The sequence below is a fragment of the Leptodactylus fuscus genome, chromosome 3, assembly GCF_031893055.1.
Source record: "Leptodactylus fuscus isolate aLepFus1 chromosome 3, aLepFus1.hap2, whole genome shotgun sequence".
Classification (NCBI taxonomy): domain Eukaryota; kingdom Metazoa; phylum Chordata; class Amphibia; order Anura; family Leptodactylidae; genus Leptodactylus; species Leptodactylus fuscus.
In genome coordinates, this window is record NC_134267.1 from 39,448,784 (window position 1) to 39,473,228 (window position 24,445).

A 24,445-nucleotide genomic window follows, 5' to 3' on the forward strand; every position below is an offset into this window, starting at 1 on the left:
TATTAGTCAATATACCTTTTTTTTTTCTTTTTCTTTTTGCAAGTAAATCAATTAGCATTTTGTTATTTCTAACTGGACAGGCTATCTATCATAATTTATAATGCAGTTTGATTCCTACCCACATTGAAAACACATGTACCCTCAGCTGAACTGACCATGTCTACATATGGAAGGAGAGATGGAAAGATTAACTGTTGGCTGACCCATGTACATTCCCACTTGGCCCATTAGTTCCCTCTCAACACTGGATAATGAACAGGGTGAGGACAGCAATCTGCACCATTAACCATTTATAGTGACCATGGCACCTTATAGTATCACCATATTGGCCACCTCCAATTGAATCAATGTGCCAGTGGGTTCAGATGACAACTGGTGACCCAACAACGCCCTGAGGGTCTGCTATCTTATGTTATAATACTCTGCAATACAGTGGTTGCTGATTTATGCTAGTGGGTTGTAGGTGAATATTGGAGCTGCGGCCACTGGCTGGGTGTGCTGAACAGCTCATTTGGTTTTTGATTACTTCTCCATTCATTTCAATGGGTCTGTTGAGATAACTGATATATAGCGTTTGACTATCTCCCTTTGAAATAAATGGTGCCACGGCCACTGCTCCATTCAGAACTGGGGACTAAACTTCCCCATTCTCCTAACTGGCAGAGGTCTGAGCCGTTGGCCCTATACCGATCTGCAACTTATCCCCTATCCTAAAAGAAGAGGTTGACTTATCGCCTGAAGACACTTGTTCCTCAATACTCTTCTTGATAAAGACAGCACCACCATGTCCTGAACCTCTCGACTCCCTACATGTCCAACTTCCACGTCTATGTCCACAACAACATGAATGTCGTATCTCTATGTTCTTGGATTAGCAACTCTATCCAATTTCTTATAAAAGCCTCAATTTCTCAGACTACATTCTGTCTCTCTGCCTGTCTGAAATGTCTCCTACTCTCAGATACTTCCAGGAGGAAAAGTGATGTTTATAAAAGTGACATCTTATTTAAGGATAAACAATGGAGCTTAAAATGTCTCACATAAGAACAAGGAAATTAGCTTGGAAAGTAGCGGCACTGCGTGCAATAAATATTGAAGCTACTTACGCTTTTTCCAGAAATGCATCCCGGGACATGTTCTGTGCCAGCAAATTTGTTGCCAGACTGAAAATCTCATCTGTCCACTCCTAAGTAGAAATAAAATAAACACGCTTTAGCTGAAGTACAAGCGCCATAAGATGTTTAGTTTGATCTGTCTTTGTAGCCAACCAAATATTTTTATGTTGCATGGAAAGGAGAAAACATTGATGTAAACACGATGTCGGGATGCCGCGCTTACCTATGAGACGGTACAAACAGTCACGTCTTTAAGATGTTACAGAAATTCCTACAACTTACCTACTCATCTGAACGGGGTTTGTACAAATCTATGTATATCCTATTGAAACAACCCCTTTCCGATTTATAGAATTAATTTTTAATTTGCAGACATTTTTGCAAAAATTTCTGCCTTGAGTGAACTTATCCTAATGGGTATTAGTTACATGCAAAATATCTTGGATAAAATTCAATCACATAAACCATTGATAATACTTCTCTAAGCACTTAGGCACTGCTCTTACCATTCAGACCCCTGCCTGTGCCCATGCCAGTGCCTGGTCCTCCAACTGCTATGACATCACCCAACCTACTTGAGCAGCAAAAGCAGTGCACTGAGTGCTGAAGCCCCACCCACAATGCACCTACCACCTTATCTGCATTACACTTCAAATTTGTTTTTCTTCAAATCCTCAAAAGTGACCTATATAACAAATGATGTTTATTACTATAATGTGCCCCGTAATACGTTGATGGTGGAGGTAGTAATCCCAACTTCCCAAAACACATGCATGCTTGGCCTACAGTAGCTGAACAGACATGTGCCAAAGGAGAGCATTCAGTCAACAGTTCTGCAATGTCTATGGCCAGCACAATAACAAAGAGGAGACAAATACATTTAATAATTTAATATACTGATACATATAAAGCATGCTTAGGGTTAAAATATATCAGTAATGTAAATTTTTATTTAATTTTTGATTAATCTATAATACAGAAGAACATGGCGATATTCTTCACCTTTACTTCTAATCTGAGTTAGTCCAGTCCGGACTCCATATACAAATAGTGATAGTTTCCAATGAAGTCTATGAAGAAAGGATGGAGAGGAGGAGAAGGAAGGATACAGAGAAGACTACCTACTAAATGAATCATTCCTATCAGGAGAAGGATAGTAATTAGAGATGAGCGAGTAGTACTCGATCGAGTAGGTATTCGATCGAATACTACAGTATTTGAAATACTCGTACTCGATCGAGTACCACTCGCTATTCGAATGGAAAAGTTCGATGCAGAACCAGAATTGATTGACCGAATGCTATACAGTCGGCCAATCAACGCTGGCTCTTCTCCTACCTTTAGAAGTCTTCTCCGTGCAGCTTCCCTGCGGCGTCTTCCGGCTCTGAATTCACTCTTCCAGGCATCGGGCCTGGGCAAAGCCGACTGCGCATGTCCACTTGTAGTGTGGGCATGCGCAGTCGGCTCTGCCCAGGCCCAATGCCTGGCAGAGTGAATTCAGAGCCGGAAGATGCCGCGGGGACGCTGCAAGGAGAAGACTTCTCGGAGGATCCAGCCCGACCCTCACTCGTGGACTTGGTAAGTATAATTTGATCGAACGTTGCCTACCCCTGAAACGAGCATTTTCCCCCCATAGACTATAATAGGGTTTGATATTCGATTCGAGTAGTGGAATATTGAGGGGCTACTCGAAACGAATATCGAACCTCGAACATTTTACTGTTCGCTCATCTCTAATAGTAATGCCTGATAACTCAGCTGTGTTGTGAAAAAGTATTGTCTCTCTATAGTGAAAATGTTTCCTCTTCCTTCACTCTCCATAGACTTCTATTGTACATATTTTATCAGTGGCAGAAGGAGACAAATAAAGTGTTCTTTTTGACGACCTATTTTAGATTCACAGTTCTTTCATGGTTTACTGTTATACGGTACATAGACAGGTATAGTATTATTGAGTCAGGATGGCTATACACCTTTCATAGCTATTGACAAAAAGTTTGTCCTTGCAGTACTTTTCTTATCCTAGTGTTATGGGAATAGCCCTTTGTGATAAGATTGAACTCATTGCAGGATATAAGTGAGCAACTAAATTCATCTACACCTCAGCCAGTCAGTTCTATTACATGTGTATATACAGTAAAGGGAAACTGTAAAAGAATAAATACTGTTCACAAAGTGTAAAAGTAAAGTAAGCCAAGAAACTAGACATGTACTGTACTGGAACGGTTTCAGACTTGAGACTGAGCAGAATCTGCTCTTTTAATCTGGGTGTAAAATCTCGGAAGTAATTGCATGTGATCCATTGTTGATAGATATATTAGCGCAGATGCCATACCCCATGCTATTGTGCACATAAGCTAATCTCAATGGAAAGGAAAAGCCGGGGATTTATGACACCAAACTATAGCTCACATTTCCAACAGGAATATTTCTCACCCTGTTTATTAGACTTTCCATCTTCCAGCCTGGAAATGCAATTCCAAGAAAGCAAAGTCATTTTAATAATGAGAAAGCCACAAATTATGTCTCCATTTTCCTCTAACTGGTTCAGTAACTCAAATTTATGTCCTTCTCAATACGGACTGTCGTAAAGACTGCAGACAGCCCGAGTCCTAATAACAGGAGCCCTGAGAAGACAGTCAGGTACAGTACAACAGAAGCCGCGCTGTCATGCAGGAAGACATTAATCATCACAAAAAGAGTTTAGCACAAGAGTTTCAATTTCCTACACGGGCAATTGAGAAACTAAATAGCAAACATTTACCATAACAAATATGTGAAATTCGCAGAGTAAACAGGGGTAATGAATTGGATAATCAGCTGAAAACTTGGCACAATGACTGAGTCTTCGTTAATGATTGTTGGCGTACAAGGAAGTTATTATCAGCCCTTTCCAGAGTAGTTCATCTCGTGTTATCGAGCCTAAAATAGACATTTAAAGGGATACTAAGCTTAGAAAACAATGGGGAGCAAACAAATACAAATATGTACAGTATGTCGATTTTCTGCAAGAAATAAATACTGGAATCCTGTTGGAAAGATAAAACAGGGCTCTATACTTTTCTGTTTGTCGCTGTGTTGAATGGGGGGGACGGGACTTAGCTTAAGGGATGGTGCTTTGCTGGCCTGGTCTTTACTATAGGAAGAACCATAAGGCAGGGGTGCTCACACTTTGTCAGCATGTGAGCTACTTTATAACATGACCAAGTCGAAAGATCTACTACCCACTTCTTGTGGGCGGGGCCGGATGTGTCTGTGGGTGGGGCGGGAAGGGCCTGTGGGTGGGGTGGGGCATGTCTGTGGGTGGGGCCATGTGTGTGGGCGGGGCCGGGAAGAGCGTGAGAGCAGGAGACAGTGGCGTTCTGTGGCCGCCCAGGGATCCCCGGTGTCTGCTTGTTCACAGCGCATGCTGAGAGTTATCTCTGGACACTGGCAGGCTGGGGCTGCGGCAGCCCCGCCTGCCACTGTCCGTAGATGCAGGGCCGGCGTCAGCGCACGGCATAGTCGGGCAAGTGCCGGGGCCCACAGAGCCTCTGGGGGCCCCCCGGCACTTGCCTGTCACAATTTCAGCTCATTGGCCTCCGTCCGCCGATGAGCTGGAAAACATACGTGATGCAGGAGCTGTGAGATCAGCTCCTGCTTTAAAGCTCCGGCCCGGCTTGCGTGTGTAGGCGCGATGACGTCATCGCATCACGCCTACACACGCAAGCCGGTCCGGAGCTAAGAAGGAGCTGATCTCACAGCTCCTGCATCGCGTATGTGATTGGAGGGAGAGAGAGCGGAGCATCGGGGGAACGATGGAAGGTGAGTGATGGAAGGTGAGTGTAAGTGTTTGTTTTGTATTACATATTAAGGTGAAACATAATGAAGGGGGCCCATGAAACTGGGGGGCAAATGAAGGGGAGGGGGGGAATGGCATGACACTGGAGAAGATGAAGGGGGTGGGGAGAGAACGGCATGAAACTCGGGACAAAGATGGAGGGGGCCCAAAGAAACTGGGGGGCAAATGAAGGGGAGGGGGGAACAGCATGACACTGGGGCAGATGGAGGGGGGGAGAACAGCATGACACTGGGGCAGATGGAGGGGGGGAGAACAGCATGACACTGGGGCAGATGGAGGGGGGGAGAACAGCATGACACTGGGGCAGATGGAGGGGGGGAGAACAGCATGACACTGGGGCAGATGGAGGGGGGGAGAACAGCATGACACTGGGGCAGATGGAGGGGGGGAGAACAGCATGACACTGGGGCAGATGGAGGGGGGGAGAACAGCATGACACTGGGGAAGATGAAGGGGGTGGGGAGAGAACGGCATGGAACTGGGGACAGAGATTGAGGGGGCCCAATGAAACTGAAGGGGCTAATGAAGGGGAGGGGGGGGACGGCATGACACTGGGGAAGATGAAGGGGGTGGGGAGAGAACGGCATGAAACTGGGGACAGAGATGGAGGGGGCCCAATGAAACTGAAGGGGCAAATGAAGGGGAGGGGGGGAACGGCATGACACTGGGGCAGAGACGGGGGACATGAAACTGTGGGCAGATGAAGGGGGAGAACGTGATGAAACTGAGGACAGAGATGGAGGGGGGACATGAAACTGGGGGCAGAGGAAGGGTGTATATGAAACTGGGGGAGAGATGGAGGGGGGGCATATAATTTACAGGTGACTGTAGGAGGATTGTACTGTGTGGGAGCACATAATAAATGAATGAGAATGGGTGGAATCAACATAAAAGTGGGTGGAGCTAAATTTGCAGCGGCGCGCAGAACATTTTGCCCCTCTTTCTACTCTTTAAAAGATTGGGAGGTATGGCGTTGGTGACGCCACACTCCTGCATGACGTCACTCGCTTCATCTGCAACGCACAGTGTCTCGACTCCCCCACCTCCTTTACAAGGGGGCCCACTGAGGCTCTGTCGCCCAAGGGCCCATAAAAACCTGGAGCCGGCCCTGCGTAGATGACTCTCAGCCTGCGCTGTGAACAAGCAGCACCCCGGCCACCTCCATCCCTAAGAGCGGCCTGCAAGTGTCCGGAGTGCTTGTTCACAGCCCAGGCTGAGAGTCGACTCTCAGCCTGCACTGTGAAAAAGCAGACACCGGGGATCCCTGGCTGCATCCTGCCATCGATCCATATGTCCATTGCGATCGACCAGCAAGACAATACTAAACCATCTAAAGCAATGCATCACAACAGCATGGCTGCAGAGAGGAAGAGTCCCGATGCTGAACTGGCCACTTGCAGTCCAGACCTTTCACCAACAGGAAACATTAGACGCCTTATGGAACAAAAAATCCACCACAGAAGACCTAGGACTGCTGAGCAGGTTGAATCCTACTTAAAGGGGTATTCCCATGTACATAATCATATCTATATTTGTAGATAATTAAAAGTTAAACATTTTTGCAAATATAAGTAATTAAAAATTCTGCAGTTTTAAAGATTTTCTCTAGCCATCTTAGTAGTGACAGTCTGTTGTCTTGATCGGTTGCCAATGGTTATGACCAGAAACTTTCTATGGTCTGGGACTTGTCAGGAACTCACCTATGGTTTTCTTATTGTACCTGGGTTATCAGGCAGGGACACTACCTGTATCAGAAGATATCCCGGCCACAATAAGGAAATCATGACTGATTTTCTGACCTTAGAAAATTTCTGCATTCGTGGTCGTATCCATGGCAACCGATCAAGACAACAGACTGTCACCACAAGATATTTAGAGAAAATCTTTAAAACTCTGCAGAATTTTTAACTACTTATATTTGCAAAAATTCTTAACTTTTAATTATCTACAAATTCAAAAATAATTATGATCATGGGAACACCCCTTTAAAGAGGACCTTTCATCAGATTGGGCACAGGCAGTTCCATATACTGCTGGAAAGCCGATCTGTGCCCCGGGTAAAACGCTATCAGTCCCGGTACCGTAGTGCTTTACAGTCAGAAGGGCGTTTCTGACAGTCTGTCAGGAACGTCCTTCTCCACAGCAGCGCCTATTGTGCTGTACAGCATGAGCGGGGAGGAACGCCCCCTCCCTCTGCTCACACAGCTCGTCCATAGACGAGTATTTTCAGGAGGGGAGGGGGTGTTCCTCCCCGCTCCACAGTACAGCGCGATAGGCGCTGCTGGGCAGAAGGGTGTCCCTGGCTAAGTGTCAGGAATGCCCTTCTGACACTAAAGCGCTACGGTACCGGGACTGATAGCTCTTTACCCGGGGCACAGATTGGGAAAGCCGATAGTGCGCTGAATTCAGCGCACTGTCGGCTTTCCATCAGTATATAGAACTGCCTGTACCCGATCTGATGAAAGGTCCTCTTTAAGGCTATAGTCGCTCCTGTGTTTGAGGATTCCATTCCCGAATTCTGCTTGAAAAATACGGAGAGAAAAAAGTTCTGCAAGCATTAGTCAGATTCCAACCAGTCGGATCCCATTATCATCTACAGCAGGGGTGCCCAATACGTCGATCGTGATCTACCGGTCGATCGCGGGATGCAGCCAGGGATCCCCGGTGTCTGCTTGTTCAGCCTGCGCTGTGAGCAAGCACTCCGGACACTTGCAGGCCAGGCAGCAGCAGCTCCGGGGGATGACGCGCTCCCCACTTTTAGGGATGAAGGGAGCCGGGGTGCTGCTTGTTCACAGCGCAGGCTGAGAGTCATCTCTGGACACTGGCAGGCGGGGCTACCACAGCCCTGACTGCGAACAAGTGCAAGGCCCCGGCCTGCCAGTGTCCAGAGATGATTCTCAGCCTATGCTGTGAACAAGCAGACACCGGAGAGCTGTCTCCTGCTCTCACGCTCCGCCCTGCCCAAGGCCCCGCCCACAGGGCCCACCCACAAGAAGGTAATAGATCTTATCCCTTGGTCAGTTTATAAAGTAGCTCACATGCTGAAAAAGTGTGAGCACCCCTGGTCTACAGTATAGGGTGTGCGGGTTTCCAAGTGTAACTGCTTTTTTAAGTGGATTGGGTTTTTGTTTTTTGGGTCCCCAAAGTACAGAAACCCTAACACAGCATCAGGGATAACATTACTCTTTGAAAACTCTAACCATTGGTCTCTTCCCTTCCCAGATGTGTATTGATTGTTGAAAAAGAAGAGGGGACGCTATACAATGGTAGACGTGGCCTTGTCCCAACTTTTTTGAGATGCCATCAATTTCTAAATAACTTATTTTTTCTCCCAATGAAATGGAAAAGTATCTAATGTTCTGTGTTCTATTGTGATAAAGTTAGATGAAACCTCCAAATCATTACATTTTTGTTTTCTTTATATTGTACACAATGTCCCAATTTTTCCCCTAAAATGCTCAGATGTTATGTAACCCCAAAAGTTATATAATGAAATTAAAATGGAAGAAAACTTCCCCCGATACATTATATACATATAACATTGTCAATGCAGGAAAAGCTCAAAATACAGAATCAAGTATAAACTATCCTGCACTGTATACAAGTCTACGGAGATAAATGTATTTTTTCCTTGCAATTTTCTAGGGAAAAAAATCGCTGACTATAATTTCAAACCTCGCTTATCCATTACTCTTACATTTCAAGTCCTTAGGAGCTGAGCATGAGGGACAGATCTGTCTATTCAACACTTACAACAATTTGATGAGTAACTGGAATCTTAGCTCCTAATGTCAGACACTGATCTTAATCATTTGTGATGGAGTGTGTCACACTAGCAGACGTCAGGTTCAACAATATGACATCCTGATGATGGGCGCTGCGGAATATCGAGCTGTCCTAGAGATTTCTTACAACTCTCTGTTCATTGAGGTTTAGTAATAAATTATAATATGGGCTGAACTTATTACATAGAAGTATAAAACGTATTACATAGAAGTATAAAAAAAAATACCATTCAGGTAATAAGTTCCATGGAACTAGAAAAAAAAGTTCTGGGCAAGTAAAAGATTATCCTATTAATATTATCAATGTGAAAGTTTGTGGGTTTGGATGTTTGTTCCTCAATCACACTCGAACAGCTGAAAGTATTTCCTAGAAATTTCACTTTAGGCTACTTTAAAAGTGTCTCACTCACACCAAAACGCCACCGCGACCCTCCAAAGTTGTCGCCTGCTCCACTGTCAGGCCGGCATGACATCAGCGCAGGTAGTTAGACGCCACTCCTATTGGTGCATGGCGGTGTGTGGGTGGGATAGGGAGCCAGCAAAGTGGCCCATAGGATGGCACCGAATTGTGGGCGTGGTCAGCGCGCGGGGACTCCTCGCTGAACATGGCGGCTGCCCGCATGCTTCTGAACGCCACTGACATGCCACCCGGCCACACATTGCCTCAGGCCGGCGTATCATGCAGCAGCGCACCCGACCCAAACAAGCCCAGCCGCACCGACCCTTGAACTGTGTGACCGGTAACACACACAGCACGGAAAGGACCGCACACACGGAAAAGACACACAGCTCCCCAGCATCTACATGGTGAGTGCTGCGGGAACAGGGATTGCTGGCTTGCTTAAGGGGGAGAGGGCTGGGGGGGCACGGGTGCTGGTGGTAGGGGTTACAGAGGGGGCCGGGGGGGTTGGCTTTCACACCAGAGGGCAGAAGGCAAGTAGGGGGGAGGGGGCCAAGATTGCACATGTGGAAAGGGGGGGGGAAGGGTAACCGAGGTCACGGGTGGGTGGTGCTGGGGGGAAGGGGTAGATGTAGGAGGTGACTGGAACTCTAAAGGGGGAAAGGAGGCCGGATACGTGGGTGGGTGGTAAGGGGAGATCCGGGGGCATGGGTGGAGGGAAAGGGGAGGGCCAGAGTGGGATCCCGGCCCACGACGCTGTGGGTGGTGACCGTGCTGGCCGCAAGGAAAGAGCTGTGGGGGGCCACGGGCCGCGCTGCAGGTGGATCACGCAAGGGTGAGGAGGCAGCGGATGAAGTCGCGGGTTATAGCTAGTATTATATAAGGCAACGTAATCGTATAGTGAAATACAAAGTAACATTTAGGTAAGGTTTTACTATTTTTATTACTCTGTATAAGGTGATATATGGTGTCACAATTTTTTGTAACTTTTTTATTATTAGTAGTGTTGAGCAAATAGTCAGATACCTCACCGGCATAGGAATGCGTGTAATCGGCCGAACACCAAGGAGTTAAACGAATACAATCTTTGAGGCATTTAACTCCTTGGTGTTCGGTCGATTACACGCATTCCTATGCCAGAGAGGTATTCGACGAATACTATTCGCTCAACACTAATTATTAGCTCTTCCTACAGCGTCCTTCAATAGACACCGTTCTACTGATTCTGGCACAGTTGGGATTTTTTCTCTAGTCCCCACCACTCCTGAACAATCAGTGATGTCAGTTTCAAGACCCAATATGCTAATTAGTGTAATGTCAGGTGGGCGGTTCCAGACCACATCAATTAGCATATCTGGTGCGGAAACTGGCAGAAATGATTGTTCAGGAGTGGTAGAAACCGGAGAAACAATCCCATCTGGCCCAGAATCTGTAAAGCAGAAGGGGTGCAAAGAGATGGAGGTGGTGAGAGGTCTCCTTTACAGCAAATCAGGTCGTAAAGGGGTTTTCTAGGATTTTTATTTTTTTGCTGGCCTATTGGCTATCAACGCCTGTTTGTTTTACAAAGCAGGGCTCTATACAGTGAATAATGGATGTGCGGAGTTAGTACATATCTTCTCCCATTGAAGTGAATAGGAGTTGAGCTGTAATAATATGGCTCGGCCCTGATACAAGGTGAAGTGCCCTCTGCTTTAGGCACATCAGTAGTCTTAGACAGATGATATGTGCAGAAATTGATCAACTATTGATGGCTTATCCTAATAAGAAGGCCATAAAAAATCCTGGAGAATTCATTACTGTTTTTTGCTGTAGAATAGCCACAAATTGCAACTATGTAATGTCACTTAAGACTGAGATAGTTTTTGTGCCAACTTTGCTAATTTTCAGAAAATAGGCAGGGTCAGGGTGGACATGGGTGGGGCCTTATCCGCATTATATTCGCCATCATTTATGACACTTTTATGGTATAAATAATAACAAACTCTATACGTGCAAGGACCTGGCGGCGCTGATTTTCACCCAGGCTCATAGACGCCAGGAGTATACGTCATCATAAATGTAACGTATCCTCCACTTTAGTCAGGGACGTACAGGCCCATGTACCATATGTCAGTCTTTAGGATGCTGTGCAGATCTCTAGGACAATGGACATTACACTATATTTATACCCATATATATATATATATATATATATAGCATACAAACATACTGCAGGTTACATTGTGCACAAAATTGTTTTTCTGAAAATCCAATGTAAACTTAAGGCCGAGCGTCTGCCGAGTTGTTCATAAGCATGGATTGCAGATTCCCACAAGCCTGATATTCCTTGACAAACTTAATTACTATAAATCTGCATGTCACCATAGGGAAAAAGCCATCAAGAAAGACGTAAATGTCAGACGAAGTCACTCAGGATTATAGCGTGATTAATAAATCAGACATCATACGGTAAGACAAACAGAGAATACCACACAGGTGTTCACATCCCCGAACATACACAAATACCAAACTCACTTCCGAATTCTAAAAAATGTTTTATTAGGAATGTTCTAAATTTATTAAATGATATAAAGTATGTCTGAACATGGCTGAATATGTAGTATAGAAAAATGTATTAAGAGTAAGGACATGCAAGCCTATTAAACATACAGTGGATTTCCTGGGTCCGGATGCAGTTACTTAAATTCGCAATATTTATCATTAGTAAGGATACTAGTGAAATCCCATTTGTATATTGTGTACAAGATATTATAGAAAATTTATTTAAGATATATATATATATATATATATATATATATACAGTCCTATGAAAAAGTTTGGGCACCCCTATTAATCTTAATCATTTTCAGTTCTAAATATTTTGGTGTTTATAACAGCCATTTCAGTTTGATATATCTAATAACTGATGGACACAGTAATATTTCAGGATTGAAATGAGGTTTATTGTACTAACAGAAAATGTGCAATATGCATTAAACCAAAATTTGACCGGTGCAAAAGTATGGGCACCTCAACAGAAAAGTGACATTAATATTTAGTAGATCCTCCTTTTGCAAAGATAACAGCCTCTAGTCGCTTCCTGTAGCTTTTAATCAGTTCCTGGATCCTGGATAAAGGTATTTTGGACAAACAATTCAAGTTCAGTTAAGTTAGATGGTCGCCGAGCATGGACAGCCCGCTTCAAATCATCCCACAGATGTTCAATGATATTCAGGTCTGGGGACTGGGATGGCCATTCCAGAACATTGTAATTGTTCCTCTGCATGAATGCCTGAGGATTTGGAGCGGTGTTTTGGATCATTGTCTTGCTGAAATATCCATCCCCGGCGTAACTTCAACTTCGTCACTGATTCTTGAACATTATTCTCAAGAATCTGCTGATACTGAGTGGAATCCATGCGACTCTCAACTTTAACAAGATTCCCGATGCCGGCATTGGCCACACAGCCCCAAAGCATGATGGAACCTCCACCAAATTTTACAGTGGGTAGCATGTGTTTTTCTTGGAATGCTGTTTCTTTTTGGACGCCATGCATAACGCCTTTTTTTATAACCAAACAACTCAATTTTTGTTTCCAAAATGAAGCTGCCTTGTCCAAATGTGCTTTTTCATACCTCAGGCAACTCTATTTGTGGCGTACGTGCAGAAACGGCTTCTTTCTCATCACTCTCCCATACAGCTTCTATTTGTGCAAAGTGCGCTGTATAGTTGACCGATGCACAGTGACACCATCTGCAGCAAGATGATGCTGCAGCTCTTTGGAGGTGGTCTGTGGATTGTCCTTGACTGTTCTCACCATTCTTCTTCTCTGCCTTTCTGATATTTTTCTTGGCCTGCCACTTCTGGGCTTAACAAGAACTGTCCCTGTGCTCTTCCATTTCCTTACTATGTTCCTCACAGTGGAAACTGACAGGTTAAATCTCTGAGACAACTTTTTGTATCCTTCCCCTGAACAACTATGTTGAACAATCTTTGTTTTCAGATCATTTGAGAGTTGTTTTGAGTAGCCCATGATGCCACTCTTCAGAGGAGATTCAAATAGGAGATCAACTTGCAATTGGCCACCTTAAATACCTTTTCTTATGATTGGATACATCTGGCTATGAAGTTCAAAGCTCACTGAGGTTACAAAACCAATTTTGTGCTTCAGTAAGTCAGTAAAAAGTAGTTAGGGGAATTCAAATCAATAAAATGATAAGGGTGCCCATACTTTTGCACCGGTCAAATTTTGGTTTAATGCATATTGCGCATTTTCTGTTAGTACAATAAACCTCATTTCAATCCTGAAATATTACTGTGTCCATCAGTTATTAGATATATCAAACTGAAATGGCTGTTGCAAACACCAAAATATTTAGAACAAAAAATGATTAAGATTAATAGGGGTGCCCAAACTTTTTCATAGGACTGTATATAGTATAGTAGTAGCAGCTACTGGAAAATTTCAAAAATTAAAATGTTTTTTTGGGTGCAGTAGATGCTGGGTGCTGGGGAAGGGGAGGGGATGTTTTGGTTGTCTGTCTGTCTGCCCCTTCCCTGAGTGTGAGGACTGGGTTTTTTTCCCCCACGTGGAAGTCAGTCTGGCTGAATATAGGGTATCACTGCAGATCCCCTATATTCAGTAGACCGGGCACTCTCAGACACAGGGATACCTAATGTGTATGTGTTCCACAGTAATTTTCTACTTTTATATGTATTCTAGGGAAAGGAGGGATTTACAACTTTTATTTACTTTATTTTTTATTATATTTTTTTAAAGATTCTTTTTTTCCCCCACTATTTTATGTGAGATTCTATACATTACTGTTGGTCATAGACCCCCCCCCCCCCAAAAAAAAAAAAAAAATTATAATAATTTTTTATTTATTTTTTTTTTGCTTGATTCAAGTATAAGCCGAGGGGGGCTTTTTCAGCACAAAAATTGGGCTTAAAAATTCGGCTTATACTCGAGTATATGTGTATGTTTTACATAACAAGTGTTGCAAAACACACATGATGGTTCAAGGGCCTTGTTACATTGTGACTAGAGATGAGCGAGTAGTATTCAATCGAGTAGGTATTCGATCGAATACTAAGGTATTCGAAATACTCGTACTCGATCGAGTCCCACTTGCTATTCGAATGGAAAGATTCGATGCAGAACCAGCGTTGATTGGCCGAATGCTATACAGTCGGCCAATCAATGCTGGTTCTTCTCCTACCTTTAGAAGTCTTCTCTGTGCAGCTTCCCCGCGGCGTCTTCCGGCTCTGAATTTACTCTGCCAGGCATCGGGCCTGGGCAGAGCTGACTGCGCATGCCCCCACTACAAGAAAATGGACGCTTTGTAGTGTGGACATGCGCAGTCGGCTCTGCCCAGGCCCGATGCCTGGCAGAGTAAATTCAGAGCCGGAAGACGCCGCGGGGACGCTGCACGAAGAAGACTGCACGGAGGATCCAGCCCGACCCTCACTCGTGGACTTGGTAAGTTCAATTTGATCGAATGTTGCCAACCCTTGAAACGAGCATTTTCCCCCATAGACTATAATAGGGTTCGATATTCGATTCGAGTAGTCGAATATTGAGGGGCTACTCGAAACGAATATCGAATATTTCACTGTTCGCTCATCTCTAATTGTGAGATGAGCTCTCTGCACAGCGTCCCGCGTCCTCTTCCGGCTCTGAATTCACTCTGCCAGCCATCGAGCCTGGGCAGAGCCGACTGCGCATGTCCGCTTGTAGTGCGGGCATGCGCAGTCGGCTCTGCCCAGGCCCGATGGCTAGCAGAGTGAATTTAAGTCCAGAAGAGGACGCGGGGACGCTGCGCAGGGAGAAGAATCCAGCCCGACCCTCACTCATGGACTTGGTAAGTAGAATTTGATCGAATGTTGGCTACCCCTGAAACGAGCATTTCCCCCCATAGACCATAATGGGGTTCGAAACCCGTTTGAACAGTCGAACAGTGTGCGGCTGTTCGAATCAGATTTCGAACCCCGAACATTTTAGTGTTCGCTCATCTCTAACAGTGTGCTTTCGGCTCTTCAGTAAGACAAGTGCATTTGTATGATTTCTTACAGTTGTACCGTCGATGTAAGTTATAACCAGTCGGAGTCTTTATAGATTTATTATAATCATTATGCACCGCCGCCTAGAAATACAAGTGAGAATAATCATATTTACAGCCTACCTTTGCAATTTCTTCTTGAAATGCAACTAAATTCAGATATGAAATGTTAACCAGATCTGGGCCATACACGATGGTAAACATCCGATATTCTAATCGACCTCCAAAGTTTCCAACTTCCAGCTGCTCTTTCAGCTTTGGGTCCTGCAAACACAAAATATAAAAGGTTAATAATAATAATAATATTAATTATTATAATAATAATATGTTTTAATTTAGCCCTAAAATAAGTTTTTTTTATAACATAATATCCATGGAAAAAATGTGTTCATAAGTTAAAGATAAGTTTTCCCACGAATGACATATACACAGTATATGCTATACATATCTAAGATGGGGGCCCACATCTCTCGTTATAATAAACTTCCACCCTGCTACTTACCTGGCTGCAACCTTGCTGTGAAGACTCTCAGCTATGGTCAGGCTTTATGGAAACAATGTAGCCCTGAGCTACCCTATTTCCATAACTCCCAATAAAGAGAATGGGAAACAACATAGCTCACTGTTGCCCACTGTTTCCGTAATGACTATTCACTTCTATTGGAGTTATGGAAACAGTGTAGTTGTTTCTATAAAACTCAGCCATAGCTGAAAGTATTCACAGTGAGGTTACATTGAGGTGAGTAGCAGGGCACAGAGGTTGGGGGACTCATTTATAAGATATATGCGGGTTCCAGAGATGGTAACCTCATCTATCAGACATTTATGGCCTATCCTATGGTACCAAAGATGTAAGGATGAGTCCTCGAGCTTGAGTTTACGAGCACTATTATGGATCTGAGAATCTAAGGTTCGCGAAGTGGCAATCTACCTTTTCTCCTTAAATCCGCAGGAATATAAAGGTAGAACTAAGTCGATAAGTGTAGGACAGCCCATATACCTCTGACCACGGACCCCAGACAATATTCATCTAGGTGACTGATAGGGTTGTTGTCACTCAAGTGCAAAGGGGTTGGGAACCTTCAGTGTAGGGAGCACTAGGCACTTCATAGTTAGAATCTGCCCAGAGGGCAATAGGGGTGCAAACTGGATTAAAACCTCTTTTCTTAGTCTTACAACTACTATGTCCATCTACATGGGTATGATTTCCATTGGTCCTTTCACCTCCTTCACCAACTTGAACTATTTTTATTACTTAGCAGGAATTGCTCCACTTATTCCATTTCTCTCCAGTCCTCACCATTTCTGAGCAATCAGTGCAGTTAGTTTTGGTGCCTGATATGCTAACTAGACTCTCTAATGTCAAGTGGGTGATTTCAGGAAGGCACTGAGAAGAAAGCATGACTCTGATATCTGATACTGTGCACCTCTGATTGGGGATCTGAGTCACATCCCCTTGCCTGCTCTTACCTGGCACCCACTTGACATAAGAGAGTCTAGTTAGCTTCTCAGACACCAAAACTGCCTGCACTGATTGCTCAGGAGCAGTGGGGACTATAGAAAAAATTCCAACTGCATTCGGGTCAGTGGAGAGTAGAGTATTAAAGGATGAAAAGAACTTAAAGGGGGTATCCTGTTCTCTATAACTTCATCCCAAAAAATCTGCTGACAAATTCCTTCTAATAAGTAAATAGGCCGTCACAACAAATACTTGGATTTTATCTGCGCTTTTGCATGATAATAGACTAGCAAAGCCGCCATAATTAGCAATATTTTCTTTTTTTGTTTTGCTCTTCGGGATAAACGTATTACTGTCAAACTGCATCTTGTTACCCGCAGACTGAAACAAAACATACGGCATGACAGAAGACATCAAATTACATCAGGAATGGTGCAGCCGCACAGCCCAAACAGCCCGGCTAGGCAATTAACAATGTGATTCTATTTCAGCGTATACCAATTAAAATAGCATTTTCTTCATACAGTACGTTCAATATGTCAAACAAACATTGCAAGGGGCGTGTATACGGCTAGTTACACTCACCGGCCACTTTATTAGGTACATCATGCTAGTAACAGGTTGGACCCCCTTTTGCCTTCAGAACTGCCTCAATTCTTCGTGGCATAGATTCAACAAGGTGCTGGAAGCATTCCTCAGAGATTTTGGTCCATATTGACATGATGGCATCACACAGTTGCCGCAGATTTGTCGGCTGCACATCCATGATGCGAATCTCCCGTTCCACCACATCCCAAAGATGCTCTATTGGATTGAGATCTGGTGACTGTGGAGGCCATTGGAGTACAGTGAACTCATTGTCATGTTCAAGAAACCAGTCTGAGATGATTCCAGCTTTATGACATGGCACATTATCCTGCTGAAAGTAGCCATCAGATGTTGGGTACATTGTGGTCATAAAGGGATGGACATGGTCAGCAACAATACTCAGGTAGGCTTTGGCGTTGCAACGATGCTCAATTGGTACCAAGGGGCCCAAAGAGTGCCAAGAAAATATTCCCCACACCATGACACCACCACCACCAGCCTGAACCGTTGATACAAGGCAGGATGGATCCATGCTTTCATGTTGTTGACGCCAAATTCTGACCCTACCATCCGAATGTCGCAGCAGAAATCGAGACTCATCAGACCAGGCAACGTTTTTCCAATCTTCAATTGTCCAATTTCGATGAGCTTGTGCAAATTGTAGCCTCAGTTTCCTGTTCTTAGCTGAAAGGAGTGGCACCCGGTGTGGTCTTCTGCTGCTGTAGCCCATCTGCCTCAAAGTTCGACGTACTGTGCGGCGTTCAGAGATGCTCTTCTGGCTACCTTGGTTGTAACGGGTGGCTATTTGAGTCACTGTTGCCTTTCTATCAGCTGGAACCAGTCTGGCCATTCTCCTCTGACCTCTGGCATCAACAACGCATTTCCGCCCACAGAACTGCCGCTCACTGGATGTTTTTTCTTTTTCGGACCATTCTCTGTAAACCCTAGAGATGGTTGTGTGTGAAAATCCCAGTAGATCAGCAGTTTCTGAAATACTCAGACCAGCCCTTCTGGCACCAACAACCATGCCACGTTCAAAGGCACTCAAATCACCTTTCTTCCCCATACTGATGCTCGGTTTGAACTGCAGGAGATTGTCTTGACCATGTCTACATGCCTAAATGCACTGAGTTGCCGCCATGTGATTGGCTGATTAGAAATTAAGTGTTAACGAGCAGTTGGACAGGTGTACCTAATAAAGTGGCCGGTGAGTGTATATCTCTAATGCATGCGCCATGGTATTATCCGCATACCATAGATACTGGCGGTGCAATATTCCATCACATAACATATCCCCTAATTTATCTCCCCTTTATCATCCAGGTAATGGGGGGAGGTCTCGCTTTACAAAAACTCACCTATTTTTGATATCATTTCACTTTATCAGAGATTTCTGCCCTTTGGCTACATGACCCGATCCTGACACCGTAACATATATAATCTATCAAAATTGAGACTTATAATTCATCACCAAGAAAAATAATGCGGCCTCTTGTGACGCAAGATGACAGACCAATCTTATGTGAAGACATGGTTCACTAGTCCGAAATAGGTTCACCAAGGAGTAATACATTTAGATAATATATCAATATAGAAAAATCGTCATATACGCAGAGACTATAGCTGTTTACTGGCTTAACTGTATTCAGTCTCATAAAAATCATCTTTTATGTTTTTGGTGCTTCTTAGGTATATAGTAATTCTTAGGTGACATACAGTTTATACTGTATACTTTGGGTATATAGGATTGAAGTAGCACCTGTCCCCTCGCCAAAGATTCAAGGGAAATGGTAACACCCAGTTGTCAATGTATTCAAATACATTTGTATTTTACATAGAAGATTTGGTAAAATAAGCACTTAAAGAGGACCTTACACCACTTCTACTTTATAATCTTAAACAGGCACGGCTCCATTGATTCCGGTACAGCTGGATTTTTTCTCTAGTTCCCACCTTTCCTGAGTAACAAGAGTTGTTAGTTGCAGAAGTATATTCCCTTTCACTCTCTACTGTCACATGGGAGGTCTCAGACTATCTGTTCCACCTCCGGACTGCCCACTTGACAGTAGAGAGTCTAATTAGCATAATGGGTGGAGAAATTCACTGCACTGATTGCTCAGGAATGGTGAGGGCTAGAGAAAAAATCAAATTGCACTGGAATCAGTATAGCAACATCAACTGAAGAGTTGGAGTTGGTTGAGGAGGTGAAAGGTCCTCATTAAATAATATCTCAAATAATTAGAATGCAAAGTTTTTTCAGTATTCGATTAAACATCCGGGTCTGAAATATCCTTTAACATTGTTAGACTGAGGTTATAAGTCTTATTTTATACTAAATTTACTCCTCTGTACTTGTCTTACAAATTACTTGACAATATAAGTCAAAACACAACAAAACCCCGCTCCCCACACCCAAACCTCAATACGTCTGAGATCTCAAGAAGTCACAACATCTCATCAACATCTTAGAATGAAGCAGTCCTCAAGAAAAACTAACATCAGCGCTAGTAATAAAACCGGTGGAGAGGAAACAAAGCCGCAAATAACAGTTGTGTCTGTAACATTCCTCCGATTTACACATGGAAAATAGGATGTGTGATGTAACAATAGTGCGTACAACACAGGCGAAAAGTAATCCTTCACTGGGAACATATGCTTCGGATTTTGTCCAGATGCTAACAATCAGATCTACAAGTTGTTACAGGAGAGTCAAGCAACTATGTTGCCACAGATGTAGCCAAGTTTAACATGACTTTTAACACATTAAGTAAACAGTTGCTAATCACTTTTAGGCCGGGGCCCCACGGTGCGAAAATGTTGCAGTGTTTTATAGTACCTGTAAAGTGGATGGGATTCTGGCTACACATTACAGAAAAATATCCGCAATGGAAAGGCTGCGATTTCAAAAACCAATAAATCGCAGCACGTCAATTCTACCTACGGAAACACTGGCGTTTTACGTGGGACAGAAAGTCCACAAAAGAAAACTCTGCAGACTTTGCGTGAAAAGTGCTACTTTTTTTCCGCTGCGCTTTTTGGCTTTTCGCTACTTGGGACATTACCCCAACTCAATTTTTTTTCCATTGTTTTCAATGGCTTCTGTTGTGAGTTGGCTCGGTACAGCAAGTGATCAACTTCATAAGCTGTAGTTGGTAGTCGGGTGCGTTCACACGTAGTAAAGTGGAGCGCAATCTGGCACGTATACACGCGTCAGCAGATTGTGCGCTCAAAAAGATCCCATTCATTTCAATGGGAGTTACGAGAGTATACGCTGCGTTATTTTACGCCCGAAAAAACATCCAGGACGCACATAATATTGCATGAAGGGGTGTTGCCATCTTCCAAACCAGAATGTGGCAGCCTCTTGGTGGGGTTCCAAGGGTCCCCTGTGGAGAATTGCTAGATTAAGGTTAGTGCTGCATGGCATCTTTGGTTGCGACTTTGGTTGTTCTGCAACTTCTTCACTAATGTTAGTAAATTGAATTATATCGACTCTTAGTCTGCTGCAACTTCTAGACTTCAAACATTGAGCAAAGTTTGACTTATAGTTGTAGTCGTGATACTAAAAACGTTGAGCAATATTCGACTTGTAGTCGCAGTCGTGGCACTCTAGACATTCTCAATGTTCTCCATTCACTTAGATTAGATGAGTCGCAAGGTGATCCAATGATCTTTGGTCACATGTAGAGAGTTGTGGACACATAGTAGCATAGCCCTAGCCTTATACTGTGTGTAGTTTTATATTATATTTTTTACTATTTGGTTATTTTTCTAGGTTATGGGGATAATATCACTCCTTAAGGAGAGAGCACCTTCACAGGCGTATGGAGTCTTACAAAGCCATTTACGCTCTACTGGGGGATTATGGGAAAAATATGCAAATCTGTTTTCCATCTTTATAAGACTCCATACGCCTGTGAAGGTGCTCTCTCCTTATGGAGTGACATTATCCCCATAACCTGGTCTAGAAGTCTCTCATCCAGTTTTCCCTACGTTGTGCTGAAAAGATCCAACCAGATTGAAACAGCGCTGACCACAGCTGGGATTCTGTTCCTTTTGGAATAGATCTATTGGTTTGGCAAATTCTCGAATCATAGCAATAGGCTTGTTGAAAAAGTCATGCATGATGTTTAAGAGAGCTACCCCTAGACCAGGGGTGCTCACACTTTGTCAGCATGTGAGCTACTTTATAACATTACCAAGTCGAAAGATCTACTACCCACTTCTTGTGGATGGGGCCGGGGCGGGCATGTGGGAGGGGGCAGGCGGATCGTGAGAGCAGGAGACAGCGGCATTCTGTGGCTGTCCAGGGATCCCCGCTGTCTGCTTGTTCACAGCGCAGGCTGAGAGTTATCTCTGGACACTGGCAGGCTGGGGCTGCGGCAGCCCCGCCTGCCAGTGTGCGTAGATGACTCTCAGCCTGCGCTGTGAACAAGCAGCACCCCGGCCCCCTCCATCCCTAACAGCGGCCTGCAAGTGTCCGGAGTGCTTGTTCACAGTGCAGGCTGAGAGTTGACTCTCAGCCTGCACTGTGAACAAGCAGACACCGGGGATCCCTGGCTGCATCCCGCGATCGAACCATACGTCCATTGCGATCGACCGGTAAATCGCGATCGACATATTGGGCACTCCTGCCCTAGACGGCAGCAAACAGAGGCACTGTTTTCCTATTTACATCTTGGAAAACAGATTTGCATACGTTTCCCATTATTTTTCTAGTGATTATTCCTGCGTTTTCTACCATTTATTTCCATCATAATGAATATTTGCACTGAAACTGCTAAATAAACGTTTGCCCCTACGGAATATCAGCCCACTTATCTCTATGTCAAATATTTTATCTTCTGGAAATTGCATTGTAATTCTGAGTGTCAAAGAGTAGCTTAATGGTATTTCTTTTAGGTTTACTGTGCTTTCAATTCTCTCCCATACTAATATGAAGCACTGGTTGAAATATTCAAGCTGTCACATATCATCAGCCGGTCTAAGGCTACAGGCTTACAATCCAAAGACTGGGAAAGCCGTCTCTCCAAGAAATCAATATATTTCGCTTCTCTTTGCCTTAATAACAATGGAAAGTGTATCTGAGCTTCATTTGTTTGTAATCCCTTTTTTATAAACTGAAATAAATAAAAGAAAAATTACCCACAATGCTGGATAAAAGGATTTTCTGTAGATTTCATTAATATGGAGGATGATTTGTAGCAAAGACTTTCGCTCAGAAATATTCCCCAGTCTAGAACAAAAGCTTTCCTAGAAATGTTACATATTCCAAGCGAAGCAAATAACAAAGAGTAGATACAAAAAATTGTTATAAGGATAGTCTTTATTCACATGAGGGCGCAGTTTTTCAGGGACCTAAGGGCCCCTTCACACGGAGTATACGCTGGCTGATTCTGAATGTGTAAATGTTCCGAATCAGCGGCGTTTAAATCAGATCTCATTGCTTTCTATGGGAGTCGGCATACGTGCGCTCCCCATAGACATGAATGGAAAAAGGCAGGCTATTCATTTCTATGGGGAGCACACGTATGCCGACTCCCATAGAAAGCAATGAGATCTGATTTAAACGCTGCTGATTCGGAACATTTACACGTTCAGAATCAGCCAGCGTATACTCCGTGTGAAGGGGCCCTAATGGTGGTTTTACCACGTCCATGATGACTATGGATCTATCCGCATTATATTTATGTTGCATAAATTGGTCAAAGATAGAACGTGTCAGTTGTGATGGCTGTGAGTTTATGAAAAAACACACGAGAACAGACCCCTAGACATTCATGGTTTTAATAATGGACAGTCACATGGTCCTAGACAGGGGTGAACCTACCCCTTTCGCCGCCCGAGGCAAACTACAGAAAGCCGCCCCCCCCCCCCTGGGAGGAGGAGGCGGAGCGTAGGGGCGTGGCGTAACGAAGGGGGCATGGCTTAGCGCCGTTCGCAGGCAGAGAGCAGGCACGGAGAAGACCTGCTCTCTGCCTGAGCGTGAGGGGAGGCTGCTGGAGCAGCGCTGCTCCAGTGGCCTCCCCAATCCACCGCTCGGTGCTAAGCCAGTCCAGGACAGCTTGTCCTGGACTGGCTTAGATAATCAAAAATGCCGCCCTCCCTGGGGTCCTGACATAGCGTCGCCTGAAGTGCTTGCTTCAGGTCGCCTCATGGGAGGTGCAGCGCTGGTCCTAGAATAAGGTCTATGGGGCTGCAAATTACAGTCTCAAGTGTGTTCTCCTAGTAGCCACCAAAATGGCACAAGAAATCGCCCACAGCGTAATCACTAAGTTTATGAGTCCTTTGTATTCATGAGGAAGCCGCTTTCCTTGGCCTAATCTAGCCATCTAAGGCCAAGTTCACATCTGTTTCTGGGTTCTTTGAAGACTAAATTGCCAAATCCACCAAAAACTGGTGGAGAAAAAATGAACCCATTATACTCTGTGTGTTACTGCTGTTTTAGCAGACCACCTCACCTTTGTTAGTCCCCCAATGGACCTGAGAGCAAGCACTTGTGTGTACCTAGTGTCGGCAGTGACTGACACAGCTTATGCTAGGTTCACACTAGTGTCTGGGTCTCTGTCGTTGGGTCTGCATGGGGTCCTGTCTGCTTAAAAAGCAGTTAACCGCGGAAACTTGTGAACCCCATAGACTATAATGAGGTCCGTCCGGTTTCCGACCAGTTACGCTCCTTCTTGCAGGACTTTTCTCTCCACTGATTTTAAGCGGAATTTGCAGCGGACTCCGACACAGATGTGAATCCAGCATTACACAGCAAAGTAGCGCTCTCCTCCTGAATACACCAGACTCATAATCCAAGTTTCATGTTCTGTATCTTCCTGTGCTCCAAGTAGCTATAAGACATAACATATTTTATGTTTCATTTTGGTTACTTATAAGGAAGCTATGATATACTGTCCTTACTGGGGCAACATAGTCTTCCAGAGGAAAAACACCTTCCCGTAGCTGATATCTCCATTGGCTACAAAACGAAGGTTCTGAACAAGGGAACTTCTAGAATAAGGAAATTGACAGTTGATTTTCTGAGCTATACAGCCCCTATAACTATAATATTGTAACCACAGTTGTCATTGCAAACTAACCTAAGTGACTTGACTGTTTCAATGGCTTTAATTGTGAGTTATCAGATTCTAGTTAACCATTGCTATGTCTATATACTGTATATCGGTCCTTCCATCTGTCTACTCTTTGTAGGTTAGAATGAAGATG

General features: G+C 44.1%; 1 protein-coding gene across 1 annotated transcript in view; it reads right to left on the minus strand.

Moving 5' to 3' along the window:
* Positions 1-24,445, minus strand: part of PLCB1 (phospholipase C beta 1) — a 480,198-nt gene that overhangs the window by 188,354 nt on the left and 267,399 nt on the right. Inside the window, exons 4-5 of the mRNA XM_075267398.1 lie at positions 15,307-15,447; positions 1,107-1,186 (exon numbers count right to left, since the gene is read on the minus strand). Coding sequence (XP_075123499.1) covers positions 1,107-1,186; positions 15,307-15,447 — 221 coding nt within the window. The remainder of the gene's footprint in view (positions 1-1,106; positions 1,187-15,306; positions 15,448-24,445) is intronic.